This window comes from Vidua chalybeata, chromosome 21 (assembly GCF_026979565.1).
Source record: "Vidua chalybeata isolate OUT-0048 chromosome 21, bVidCha1 merged haplotype, whole genome shotgun sequence".
Lineage (NCBI taxonomy): Eukaryota > Metazoa > Chordata > Aves > Passeriformes > Viduidae > Vidua > Vidua chalybeata.
The window spans coordinates 8,085,101-8,099,472 of NC_071550.1; the positions used below are offsets into that span (position 1 = coordinate 8,085,101).

The 14,372-nt window shown below is 43.8% G+C and overlaps 1 protein-coding gene across 1 annotated transcript in view; it reads right to left on the bottom strand.

Moving 5' to 3' along the window:
- The window catches only part of PAPPA (pappalysin 1), a 173,869-nt gene that overhangs the window by 106,541 nt on the left and 52,956 nt on the right, over nt 1-14,372 (bottom strand). The window contains exons 4-6 of the mRNA XM_053962175.1: nt 11,224-11,517; nt 7,153-7,345; nt 967-1,088 (exon numbers count right to left, since the gene is read on the bottom strand). Coding sequence (XP_053818150.1) covers nt 967-1,088; nt 7,153-7,345; nt 11,224-11,517 — 609 coding nt within the window. The remainder of the gene's footprint in view (nt 1-966; nt 1,089-7,152; nt 7,346-11,223; nt 11,518-14,372) is intronic.

The following is a 14,372-nucleotide window of genomic DNA, read 5'->3' on the forward strand; positions in this document are numbered from 1 at the left end:
AAGCAGCAGGGGCACAGCTCGTTGCACATGCTGACCTTAGGACAAGGGAGAGCTCCTGGGCACCAGCCTGAATAATATTCCATACAGAATAACTCCCATGTGCTTTAGTTGCAGGACAAATAAACCCTTAACGTAAGGAGGCACTGGTATAATGAGTTTGCAAAATCCAGGATTGTCCTTGGGGCTCAGTGAGCTCACCTGTGTGCTCACGGTGAAGCGTGGCTGCTCCGGAAGGGAAAGCTCAAGAGGGACAGGCTGAAATAATACTCTGCTCTTTCCAAACTGTGATTTGGGATGACTGACCTTTGCCTGGTGCACTCTTAAATATGCTCCACCACATACACCCAGGGACGTAACGGAAGGGACGTGTGGAGGAGTTAATGATGGAGATCTAATGGCACTGCACAACCAGCCCTGCAGACCATTCTCCCTCCAACAGGCTCCAAGAGAATGACTTGCAAAACATCCTGAACAAGAGGGCTTGACGTGGTCACCTGCATCCCTGCTGCAGGGCACTTGCCCAAAGGGCAACCTCCTTCCAGCCTGGCTGCTGCTGCAGCCCACTGCTATTCACCACAAGTGAAGGCAGCACAAATCAGGCCCAAATAAATAACAGCTCTTCACTTTTGGAGTTGGAGTAGAGGGAGAAAACAGCTCCCCTTAGGAATTCATCTGGCAGATGTGAATGGTCAGCATTTCTTGGCACTCTGCTGCTTTGCGAAATTCATGTTCAGCTCCTGGAATTCACTTAATTCGTGGGCAGGGGCAGGACTCAGGGGCCAAAACAGGTATTTGAGCCAATGGCATTCCTTCAGGGCACAGTGTTCCTCTGCCTGCTAGCTCTGTCCACATTGCCTACAGGTATAACCAATCACTCCCAGATTTCCCCACTGTCTTTGTGGCTCTCCCTTTGCTCTGTCCCACCTTGTCTCCCACAATGTGTCTGTTCCCATCCCTGTGACTCACCTTCTGCCTCCCGTGGGCTCCAGTGCCCCGAGGGATCGCAGGGCATGGGAGATGAGGCGCTGAAGGCATATTGCACCAGGACTCTTCCTTCTGCACACAGATCACATGCTGATCCCACTTCTCTAGGAGGCCAGGAAAACAGGAAAACACACCAACTTAGTAACAGCTGAATGAGCTGCTTATTCAACTATATTAAAAGCAATAAGACTTAGAATTCAGGTCCACTTAACCCCCTTTTCTCAAGGCACTGACAAAAGTGTTTTCTGATGCTGACTTGCTGTAGATTTAAGTCAAGAGCCTGTGTAGAAAGCATTTTTGAGCCCTCTATCCAACACAAAATGACAGCAACCTGGGAAATCACATTCACCTATATTTTTTTTCTCCTTTGCACTGGACCAAACCATAACAAAAGAAAACACACATTGCTTATGGGTTAGAGCAGAGAAATTTGCCTCAGGAGTTTTCAGATCTATTTCTACTCTCACCATGGATTTATTTATTGCTTGAACTTGTAGTATCTTTAGGATTGTCCCACCAGCAACATTGGCTGAACAGGGATATCCAGTTAAATACCAATTCACAAATTACAAACTGATTTCGGTTGGAAAGGACTTAAAGCTCATCTTGTTCCAAACCCCTGCCATGGGCAGGGACACCTCCCACTGTCCCAGGCTGCTCCCAGCCCTTTCCAGCCTGGCCTTGGGCACTGCCAGGGATCCAGGGGCAGCCACAGCTGCTCTGGGCACCCTGTGCCAGGGCCTCACCACTCCCACAGGGAGTAATTTCTTCCTAACATCTAATCCAAAACTACCCTCTATCAGTTTAAATTGTTTTGCTAATACATTCACAAGATCAGGGTTTAAGTTGATGTAGACTGGAGTAAGTCTAATATTCTCCATAAGATTAAGCTGATTTATATCAGTTGAGGATGCAATTCACACAATTCAGCCCTACATTCCTTGGGGTCACAAATTTGGAACTCTGTATGACCCAAAGTACATGGTTATTTACTCCAGTAAGCTGCTTACTATTCAGAATTAATTGTTCTGCTTTAAAGAACACTTTCTGCTGAAATGGAAAGTTAAAAATTAATTATCCTAATGATCAAATGCACCAGAAAGGACAGAAGTTTTAGGCAAACAATTTGTGTGCAACACAGTGTACTCTCTATGCTACTCTAGTAAAAACAGCTTGAATCAATTATTAAATAATTTATATCAACTATTATAATCAGCTATGCAAATTTTAACCATCATAACCACCACTGCATGATTTATTTCAGCACTGCTTTGAAGAGAGGACTGTGATCCTCAGGCAGAGGTTATTTGGGAACCTCAGTGGCTGAGCCACACTGAGAGAGACAGTAACTGGCTGAACTTGTGCAGCTCAGGAAGAGATGAACCTGCTGAAAACACCTGAAAAATACAATGTGGCAATGGGGCAGAATAAAGAAGAGGGAGACAAAGGTGGCCCACTCTTCCTTTCATGGTCTTTAACACTGGTAATGAAAAAATGTGGGCATGTTGTGAGTAACTTCTCTTCGTGTCTCACTTCACCCACCTGCACCACTGGCATGATATTGCCTCCCTATTTCATTTCTCAGCTGCCTATTTAGCAGAGGTTTAGGTGTCTGACTCAGCTTGCCTGGAAAATACATGCAAAACCAAAATTTAAAAAAAAACACAAGAAACCTGAATAAATGGTCCTGAGAATTCAAAATGTAGAATTATTGTTGTGCAATTGTTCTTCAGACACCTCCACGACCAGTCAGGATAGAAGTCCCTGCAATAACAATCTTTCAGTTTCTCTACAAAGAGACTCTGCATTAGCACTTGGTCCTGGATGAGGAGAGGGCTCTGGAAGCCAAGTTTCCACAATTAGGACTGCTTTTTACTCAAATTAGCAGCTATACAATTTCATCACAGGCTGCCATGGTGGAAAAAAACTGTAGACTTATGGACAAACATTTCCTTTTACCAGTGAGGACTTGGAGGTAAGAGAGAAATCACAAGGAGCATCATGTGGGAAAGGCTATGAGCAAACTTTCTCTTTTTACTTTTCCAGTTTGGGAGCCAAACTCAACCCTGATGTAACTGCACTGGCTGAAAGGACTTACACAGGGGATGACTCCTGGGTTAAAGTTTTTGGTCTGCAGATTCTTGCACACAAATCCTATAAAGAGCCATGAATGTCAAACCTAATTATGGAATTGCATTTACAGGCTTATGAAAACTTAAGCCAGGTCCTTATACCTTATGAAGCCATAGACAACAAGAAAAAAAAAACATGAGCATAAATTGGTTCAAAACCACAATTAATTGGGAATGATAGCCATATCTGCCACCATATACATGTGGCACATGTGGCACATGACTGCCCAAAGTGCAGGCTAATGGAAAATCTAGACTTCTCTGTTTTCTGGTAAGCCAAATACTGGGGAAATTCCAGCTTATGAAGTTCAGAGCACAGGAGGAATTCATTCCTACAGCATGATATTTCAGTGAAGTGGGTTCAAAATCTAAAGATTACTAGTGAAAAACAGACCATTTCCTTCAGGGCCAGCACCAGTTCAGTAGGCAACTCAAAACCACTAAAAATCTGTCATTCCTTTGGGTAAAGAGTGCCTGTTTATAGACTAAATTTGAGCTGCTGTACTTGAAATTCAGGATTGGTCCTCTCCCTTCTAAGGCACTGAAACTCTCCAGCAAGGTTTAACAGAGTGATTATCAAGCCCAGCCATCTCTGGGACACCATACTGACCAAAATATTTGCTTGCTAAGAACGAGATAGAATCAGATCCATGGAAATTAATGCTGTCACCTCAATGAAAACTTGGAGAAAGATGCATTCAAAGATTTCTGCCCAAATTTGTTGCAGAGCCCCATGACAATAACTGTTCACATCTGCCCACGCATCTCAGACAGGAGGTGCATGAATGGATGTTCAGAGACAGCAGATGAACACATCCAATGGATGCAGTCAGGAAATGAAGTGACTTCTCTTTTTCTTGCTTGTTTTCACTTGTTTCATTTGCTTTATTGTTATTTTAATATTACATGTCATTGTGTGTGCATTTTTTCATGCTTTTTTGAAAGGGAGGATGGAGAATGGGAAGGATTCCAATCCTGTGGACAGGACCTACAAGAAGAAACACTGGTTCTTGATATATTTGATTATTAGGGATGTCTGGGAGCCCAACTAGCTGCTGGAGCTTAGGGCCAAAGCATCTTGATAAATTTCCATGCCAGTAAGTGACTCTCTAGAGTGAGAGAGTAAATATCAATTGAACACTCTGAAGAGGCCAGGAGGGTCCATCAGGAAGAAGATTTTACTGCTGTGCACAACTCTTGTGTCTACTTTTGCTAAATTGTGAGAACGCAGGAGAGCCACTCCCAAATTTACAGGAACTAGGAGTTAACATTGCTTTCTGCCTCTAAATCCATGTAAGTAATTACATAATTTGAAGACCCTATGAGGAAAACATCTAATGCACCTATGAAAGAGTTGCATCTAAGCAGGGAACAGACACACGGTCTTTACTTCCATACCCCATCTCCCTTCAACCTGTCAGGACCTCCCGCAGATACAGCCAGCCCAGTGCTACGTTTTTAAACAGAAGGCTAAATTTTCCCTCCCTGACTTTCATTAAGCAGAGGTCACTGCCTGTGCACAGCTCTGGAGAATAAAAGGGACATAAAAGGAACTTGAGTTACGCCGAGCACGCCCACAGCAGCATTGTAATTGGGATCAGGAGTGAGCTCTGGGAGTGAAATTCCTCCTCTTCCCTGCTTCCAGCACTCGGAACAGTCCTGGAGCAGGGAAGCTGGACCCAGTTTTGCCAGGAACCAGAGTGGAGGTGTGCTGCAGGACCACACCTGATGTGCTCCTGTGTGAGCCCCCCAAGCCCCTGCAGTAGTGACGTCAGGTCTTCATTAACAACTGTTTTGCACTGGAGATCTACTTCTATTGGGCCACAACACTTGCTAATGTAGCCAGAGCCATTCATCCTTTGAAGGCCCTTTTACACTGTCAAAACAGCAAGGAAGGGGCCTCTGTGCATTAGAAACCAGGCCCAAGGCACTCAGCAGCTGAGTATCAGTCTTCTGTTTTTTACATGAATAGTCCCATTGAAGTGAATGAGTTTATTCATTCAAGTGAGGCAAGTAAAATTTGGGCCAATGGTGTGCACTTTGTGTAAAAATATCTGCAAAGATTTACAGTATTCCCACACACAGATAAGATTATACTTGGCCAATTTTACCTCCTACTTGTCTTGCACAGTGACCCAATTTCACAAATTGATACAGACATGAGTCTCTGACCAAGCAGAGCTGGACACGGCGGTTCTGGAAGTTCAGCACGTGGGCTTTTCCAGGATTAGTCACTAGAATAACACTATCATCCTTGTTTTGATTAGCAGATCAAAAATTTGGGCATGTTTTAGACAGGATCATTTCTATGTTTCAGTGACATTTTGAAATGGTCACGGCAACATTGCTGTATCCGTTAGCAGTGGGAATCTCATTTTAACAAGGAATTGGCCTCAAAGTATTTGAGGCTGTCTCTTTAAATCTCTTCAGTAATACTGAGCACACAGATTTGAAAACCCAAAGGACTTTTTTTTTCCTGGAAAATCACTCTTTATTTAACATATGATAACTCTGTTATGAAATTTTAGATTTAACGGGCTATCCACTGTGTGTTATTTAAGAAGCAAGTAACTAGAGGTTATTAAGAACATATTGATTGAGTTATAAGAAATATGTAATAAAGACATATTTGGTTACATAACAATTAACTCTGCATCAATGTGTTTTTTAGAGGCAGATGGCATTTATTTAACACACAATAAGCATCTTCTGAAATTTAAATTAAATTGGAGAAACTTAATTTACCTAAAAATGATTATGGGCTGAAAAATTCTGAATTAATTTTCAGAACTATATGAGTCCTTTTCACAGGTAGGGAATAAAAGGATTTGGTTACAAAACTATAATTAAAGCAAACACTGTTCAGAGCGAGCACAAGACCTCTCTTTATCAATTCCTAACAGGATTTGATTTCCCTCCCCATATTAATCTGCAATAAGAGTGGAAAATCTCATCTGAGCAGAAAATAACAGCTCTCTGCCTAGTGGGATAAAGTGCAAGCTGGCCACTGAAATGTCCACGGTGTCCTAGCAGTGCTGGAAGGAGTTTCATCCCTGATGGAGGCAGTGGTTTCAAGGTGCTCTCCCAGCACAAAGCAGCAGTGCTGAGGCAGCTTTTTGGGTGCTAATAGGCTTGTAAATTTGGCCTCCCGTGCTCTGAACTGCTGCGGTCCTGAAGGACACTCCAAGTTTGCTCTCTATAAAACAACAAAGCAAGAGGTGGAGAAGAAGTGCAAACGGGGATGTGAGTTAATGGTAATGCGAGAAGGTCAGTGATTTGGGAAGTTCTCTGCCAGGACTCCCATAGCTCCTGCAGCTCATCCAAGAGCTGCACAAGAGCATTTAGATCAACTACCCAGTTGTTCAGGTCATACTGGGCAGAATTGCTCTGAAAGTGGGCTGCAATGAGGTGCAACTCCTGCCCAGAGTCCTACATTTTCCATTATTGATATCACATAGCTGCATGCCTGCCAGACAGGAATACACACCCCTATGCTGACCTACAGGACAACATTCACATCATATCCAGGGGTCTGGGACTTTGACTCTGCCTTGCTCAATTCCCATCTCACATCTACAGCTCAGAGGAGGAGGCAGCATTTGTCCCTGTCCCCAGTCCAGCCACCTCCTCCAGCCCATGAGCTCTGTGTTGTAAAAACAAGATCCACTTTGTCCTTGCAAAGGGAACGTGAAGGGGAGGAGGGGGGAACGTGCAGGCACAGCCAAAGCCCACAGGTATTCGTGAGCAGCAACAGCAGCAGGAATCACAGGGCTGGAATCTTTGATTGAAAATTCCTCCCATAACATATGGAGAAAGATTTGCCCTTTACATGGCAAATCAATGGCCTTCAACTGAGTGCTACGGGCTGAGAAAGGAAGAGCAGACAACAGATCAATAATCTCCTCAGCATGAACCAATTTAGGAAAGAGCCTTAACCCAGGCTGAGCACAGCACGTGACCAAGGTGCGCTCCTGGAGCGGGGCCTCCAGTTCTCCCCATTTTTCCAGCATGAAAGTACAGAGCAGAGCATGGTCACCTTTCAAAGAAGTGGCCATCGATGGGTGGAAACCACTCGAGGGTGACAGAGGTGGAGGTGCGAGCCACAATCTGGGGGGCAATTGCCACGGGAGCCGGTTTCTTGGTGGGCTGCCAGCTCTGGTAGACGAGGTCCAGGTAGCAGTGCATCCTGGCCACCTGGTTGGGCGTGAAGGAGTCGGTGCAGTCATCGTCTGGAATTCAAACAGAAGCCACGTCAGCCACGTGGGAGAGGAGGTGGGAGCAAGGGGAAGAATTACGACCTGGTGAATGGCAGCTCCTTGGAAGGGCCGGGCTGGGATCCCACAGCACTCCAGAGTTAATGGTCTGTGAAGGAATTAGCGCAGCCATCACTTGTGGAGGCAGGTGAAAGGAAACAATGGTTAAAAAGGAAGGAAATAAATCAATAAACGTTCCCTCCCCCTGACCTGGGATACACCTGAAGCACCCAGAGATCATCCCTAAACGAGGCAGAGACATGGAGGGGAAGAAACAGAAAGCTTCAGTGCAGCACCTTCTGCTCAGGATTTGGGCCACCAGTTGAGCTCTGGGTTTAAACTAATTTCACATTTAAAAGAATATCTCTAAGAAAGAGATAAGGAAGATGAAAGGGTAAAGGAGAAAATACTGACTGGTAGTCATGCAAACTAAGAGCAACAGACTGTCAGATCTCTTAGATTAAAACACCAGAGAATTTAAAAATGCATAACTTTTAAAGTTCTTAAATTTTCTAATGAGCAAATAAAAATGTTCTGAAAGATCAATTCAAAATATCATTCCAAATACTGATAAAAATGTAAATTTTTGGTGCAGAAAATAACTTCAGTCCTATAAAAAATCTCCCCCACTACCACTATGATTCTAACCCCTTTCTGAACATTTCTTGATATTTCTTTTTCATTCAAAATGAAGGAATAATTATGCTGGATGACTTCCCATAAATACCCATTTCTCATTTCATCTTGTTTTCCTCAAACATGATTTGGCAACAAGAACACATCCAGTGCCCTCTGAACACCATACAGCTTCACAACTACAATGCCCCAGAGAAGCAGAAAATTGCTGTTTCTCTATTGTGCGGATCCCAGAGGGAATAAATATGTTGTGCAAAGTCACCCAGCAAAGCTATGCTGAGGAACTCGATGCTAAGCACTTCAACCATTTTTCTGGTGTTCTTCCCATCAGTTGAAAAGCTCTTGAAAACACAGGGTGTTTCTTCACATGTGCCTGCAGAGTTCCCAGCCCAGCAGAGCTCGGTCCCAGCTGGGATCCAAACAACAATGACAGTTCTGCACAGGTCAAGTGCTGCACTTCTCTGGGAAATGCAGGTCACCGGAGGCTGCCTGGGAGTCGTGTGTAAATACAATATTGTGACAGCGTTAGGAGGTGCTCTGATGTTTGCAAGTCCTTGCCCTGTGGTACTCCAGAGGAACAAGAAAATATGAATTTCTTCTAAAGACAAATGAGTATTTGCTGGATAATTTAAAACCTGGCCACATCTTCCCAGAGATGCAGGCAAAAGGAGACAGCTGTGGTCGGGATCCTGCTCAGACTCCAGCCCTCCCACAGCAGGGACACACCAGCTCACGTGTTTTCCTGTGTCTCTCCCAATTCCACTGAGCAGTGACACTCCTCTGATCAAACATGCACAGCAGATAGACACACACCACCCGCTTGATAATATCTACAAATCCCTGTGGGCATGCAAAAAGCTGCTTTAATGTGACATCTCTGGATTTCCTCAATAATTATCGATGGTCTACCCCTGAGCACGCTGTAAAAGCCATAAATATTCTTCACGGAAGCACAGAAGGAGACAAAGGCCCTTAATAGCCATCATAAAAGAACAATAAAATATATATCGGACAAAGCAGTGGGACAATGGCACAGGAGAAAGATGACCTGCATTCTCAATCTGTTCAAACATCAGCACAGACTGTGTCCAGGGGGAGGGGAAGGGAGGAGAGCTGAGGGAGAAGGGTGCTCCACTCAATATCAAGAAAGGTTCAAGATCCTCAGATAAAGCATTAATTAGAGAAATTCTATACTTTGCTGGGATGATTACTCCAACAGAATTCAGAGGAAGAATTCGTAATGATTTCATGAAAAGTCATCTAAAAGGCTAACTTATCTTTTATTTGGGAACACCACAGCTATTTGGACTTGTAAAAAACATTTACAAGTCCTATTTCTCACACTACCTAATCTTTTGGCCATTGTAACTTGTTATTCCAGGAAAAATAAAAATTATCAGTCAAAGTCTGTGCTTTGCTCAGGGCTGGGGGAAGCTGGACAGATGGATGGGACAGGAACAGACAGACAACTACAATAGGATCAAGCTGTACATGAGCAGCAAAACAGAAATGAAAGAAAGGCAATTCCTAGAACTGCATGACCTCAACCTACATGTTTCAAAGGTATTTTGACAGCAATTTGATATCCTGATATATTTTACTCCACTGGCAACAACAGAAAAGCAAACAGATTCATGCTTGAGCTCTAGAGATATCTATCATGTCGCTTCACTTAATTTTTCAAGGAAAAAGAAGAGGTTTCAGCTCAGAACACCAGCACACATGTAGCTCCCAGGAGCAGATGGGTATCTCTGTGGTCTGCCTTTGCCTCAGCTCCCGAGTCAGCTGGCAAGGCAAGTTCTCTTTGGAAGATAAGAGCTCAGAGTTTTGAAACAGGCACGCTCCACCTCTCACCACATCCACACGAGCAGATTTAGTGGGGGGATTTTGTCATCTGGAGTGGCCCTGTCTTATATGAGGGATGTTACCATGAGGCTGGACCTGGTGCTCAGGCTCCCTGCCTGACCACAGGCACCACAGCACAGAGCACACTGAGGAGCTGACTTGGTGTGCTTGTCCCTGAAAGCACCCTCTAAACAAATAGAAAAATAGAGAGAAAACTTGGCATTGCTTTTAGCTAGTGCCACAAAGGGCATAAAAGCATTTTGGTTATAAATCATTTCAATCCATGCCCCAGATGACATTAAACACTTTGCTTCTCTACAGTTTTATTACAGAATAAGCACTCCTGTGACCTTTTGAGTGGGAAATCTGTGTTTTTGCCTGGAGTATAAAGGTGCCCTTCAGTGTCTGTAAGTATATTGGTTGCCTTTAAAATGTTGTTGATTCTGTCAGCTCACTGTCAGAGATTGTCACCACAGAGAGACCCTGTGGCCCAAAATAAGGGGAAATACGAGTCAAGGTATCCCTTGTTCCTTCTGAGAAATAACAGAAGAGCTTTCAGCTCCCCTTGAGTTTCCAGAGGTGCATCAAGGACCCCACTCCAGCCTCATCCAGTGGGCAGGGTCACAGGAGCAAATTCCCTCTTTGGGATATGCTCTGCTGGGAGAATGCACGTCTGGGCAGCAGAGCTGTGCCTGCAGAGTTGTAACCACGTCAGCTTTTGCTTTGAGGGGTGGCTTTACCACACTGATATGGAGCCTCTGTTGTTGCACTCCCAGTACAAACCAGCACAACACTCTGGTAGTCCTTGACCAGGCAGAATCCCACTGTTCACATTCTAAAGATGGAACTGGGATGTGATTCCAAATCAGACCCAAACATGGCATTTCAACAGACACCTGGAGGCACGGGCAGTGCCTCGTTAGTTGTCCACTTGTCACAGGGTTATCCGACAGCTTTGATGGTATCAATATTCATATGACATTCTATAGCTCCTTGGGAGAGTATAAACAATCTCTGGATTTGAGTTTTTCAAAGACCTCATAGATCAGGCATCCAGATCTCAGAGAAATAGGGTGTCAGGTTTGCTGTAGAGCCTTTAGAAGCTGTTTTCTTAATGCTTATCTTGTTTCTTCCATCCCCCAAACCTTCTGCCTGGTCTTCTCATGAAACACTGTGAATTTGGGGAAAACTGGGATAAAATAAAAGGAGAACTAAAAAGGATTCCTGAGGCTATCAGGTCTGATCCCTCATCAAGCTGGGACCTAGGCCTTTATCAGCATAAAGAAATGGACTGAGAAATCAGGGGTAATACCTCAATTCTTTGTTCCTGCTTAGCCACAGACCCCCCCAGCAACCCGAGCCAAGGCCAGTACCTGCGTAGCTCATGAAGTTACTGAAGGGCGTGTTCAGGAAACTGTGGAAACCACAGGTGTCATTGCCAGGCCCAGGGTCCCCACACAGCTTGTGCTTAGGAGCAGGGTTGGTGTCACTGCACAGGTCCCCAGTCTCAAAGGAGGGCTCCGTTTCCATGCACGGGTCGCTGCAGGACAGGATCTCAGAGATGCCCCTGAAGACGTGGTAGAGCCCCAGGCTGTGCCCAATCTCGTGGATCATGGTGTGCGTGTGACCAGGGATTCCGTAGAAGGAGGGATTCAGCACGATGCCACCTGCAAGGGGAAAGAGAATGGCTTCTAGATTGGCCTTGTGTTCCTCAGGACAGCAGGAGAAAGGGGAAACACCTTCCTAAGGGTAGGTCCTCTGGCAGCTGGTTGGAGCCTCTGTAGCACAGACAGTTTTTTGCAGAACCAGACACATTTCCTGCCCAGCGAAGTTTCATCTCACCCTTAATCTGGAGCTCTAAGGAGGAGAACTGTGGGACAAAGCTCAACATCCCAAACCAAAAACACTGCAACAATCAGTCTTTCAACTGAATAAACTCAATTTAGTTTTTTTGTTAACTTATAGGAAAATCCTGCATGAAATTACTTCCTACTGTGCTATTTTAGATAATTTCATGTGCTTAAAGAGTGTGACTCTGCCCAGAAAGGTGTAAGCAACATATTTGACGCCAATAGTCAAACAAAACACACCTGTGTATAATATTCCCCAGGGTAAAGATGTGAGAAAAGCTTATTAACTTCTGAAACACCCTGAGAATTGCAGAAGACTCCACCAATACTTGCAAATTAAGAGCTGGGCAAAGCAAAGAGTGCACATCCAGGACTGGAGCAGTTTTTTTCAGGGTGTCGTGGAGGCAGCTTTGAAGTAACTGTCAGAAACACACTGTTCATGTACTCAGAGAAGCCTGGCTTCATCTGAACTGCACAGTCCACTAATGAATATGCATTAAGTCTAAAGTGTCAAAAAATATGAAATCCTGGAATGTGATAACCCTGAAAGAACTATGTGGTTATTAAATGCTTGCAAAGAAAACTAACGGTGTTTTCTGTTGTATGAATTAAGGGATGTGCAAATAAGCAAAGGGCAAATTAGTGAGGATTTGCAGTACACTGAATTAATAATATGAACTATATTTTTAGCTCAGTTAGATGTACCTTTGTATTTAAAATATGCTTGATATTTTCATTATTTAGCTTGTTGATCTCAACTTTTCCAGGCCCTTTATTTAAAACTCTTTTTGCATCCTGCCTATCATGAGAAGAGCAGACTGCTTTGTAAAAGTTATAGTGGGAATATAAATCTTGGACATGACACTCTAATAACTTATTGACAATGAGGAGAGAAAAGGTTTTGGCAGCAGGAACTTTATCAGTGGCTGTAGCATAGGGAAGATGAGGTCGCTGGGTTCTGATGCACCATAGACCTTCATCCTCATCTGCCTGGAGACTCGGTTGTAAAAACCATGAAATTAGAGGAAAATGAGACCATGACATTCTTAAGAAGTCCTCTAAATTCCACTCTCAAACCAATTAGGTCTATACCACCCCTCACACACTCTGGCCTGTTGCCTCTTCACAACCCCTGATGACATGACTGCCCCAGCAATCAATGTCAGCACTCAGCATCCCTACAGCTGCAAGGATTTAACTCACATCTAATCTGAATTGATTTTTTGGCAATTTAAGTTCATGACTTCAAGTCCTTCCTCGCACGGATATGAAGAACAGAAGATTCTCCTCCCCTTTCATCAGCTTTTATGAGATTGTCATCATCCCCACTTCAGGCTCTTCCCCTTCACTCTGAATCACTGTAATCCCTTCAGTGTTTTCTTGGAGCTCAACCCTTTTCCTAGACCTCCCTGACTGTGGTTCTGCTTTGATTTTCCCCATTACCTCAGGTTTTCCTTTAAGAACAACGTCCAAAACACAACATGCAGCACTTCAGTTGAAGCTGTGTCAGTGCTGAAGGAGCACTTTGGATGTCCTGAAGGGACACACGCATAAAATATTAGGAGAAAAAAGATCTTCCCTCTGAGCAGGGACACATGTGAAAATGTGCACAGGGTGGAGAGGAATCCCATGGGCATATACAAATACATAAAAATCGTTTTAAAAAAAAGAGAACAGAAAATTTGAATACGTACACGAAAGAGTAAATGAAATCTGCCATGCTGCAGCATCCCGTCTCCTATGCCACACATAGCATCTGCACCTCCTTTTCACAGCACTGAACTGTTCCTCACACCAGTTCTCCACATTCCCAAATAATTATATACAGACCTACCAGCATGCAGCTCAACAATAAACCCACGATTCCTCTCTCTCCCCCTCTATAAAATAAAAGCTCTGATTCCTCTGGTGCTTGGTCTCTACCAAGGTGGAGCCATTTATACACAGAGAGTACCCTGACATATTTTTTGGGGTTCTCTATCCAAAAAGAATTCCAGAGGCTTTTTTTTTTTTCCCAGTGGCAGGAATATTGGTGAAATTCCTCAGCAGGATGTGCCTTCAGTAAAGGCTGGTTAAATTGTTCTGGCATTGGAGAACCCTGAGACAGCTGGAGAGGGAGATTTTATTTTTGCCTTTGTTGAAAATTTATATTTTTTATAGCTGTCAAGAATCTAAATCAATTGCAGTTTTACAGAAAAGATAAACTCCCTCACCCAGACAATCTCTATCCCAGCCTTTAGATCTGCACCACAGGACATATTTCATATTTTTTATTAAGTACATATTGGATTTATAGAAGAGAGTAAAAAAGATTAAAGATGAATTCTTACAAACCAAGCACAGGTCTGGGAGGGCTGTTATGACAGGAAATTATGAGCATTATTTATTTATTTTTTACTTTTTTTTCCCCCCTAGCAAGTCAAATTTAATCTGTTGTCCAATGTCTATTTTTTTTCTTGTGAGATCTTTTTTTGGTCAATGAACTCTGTCAATGCTCTGTAGGAGCTGAATTTAAATTGTTTTGCTCGGGCATGATGCTGATAATTAGCTTAACGAAGTGACAGAAGAACTCATCAGGGCTTTGGGCGAGCCCCAGCCCTCTTGCAGAAGGTTCTTCTTGGCACTCTCCCCTTGTTCTCTGCTCCCTCCCATGGCAACACCAAGGGAAGCTG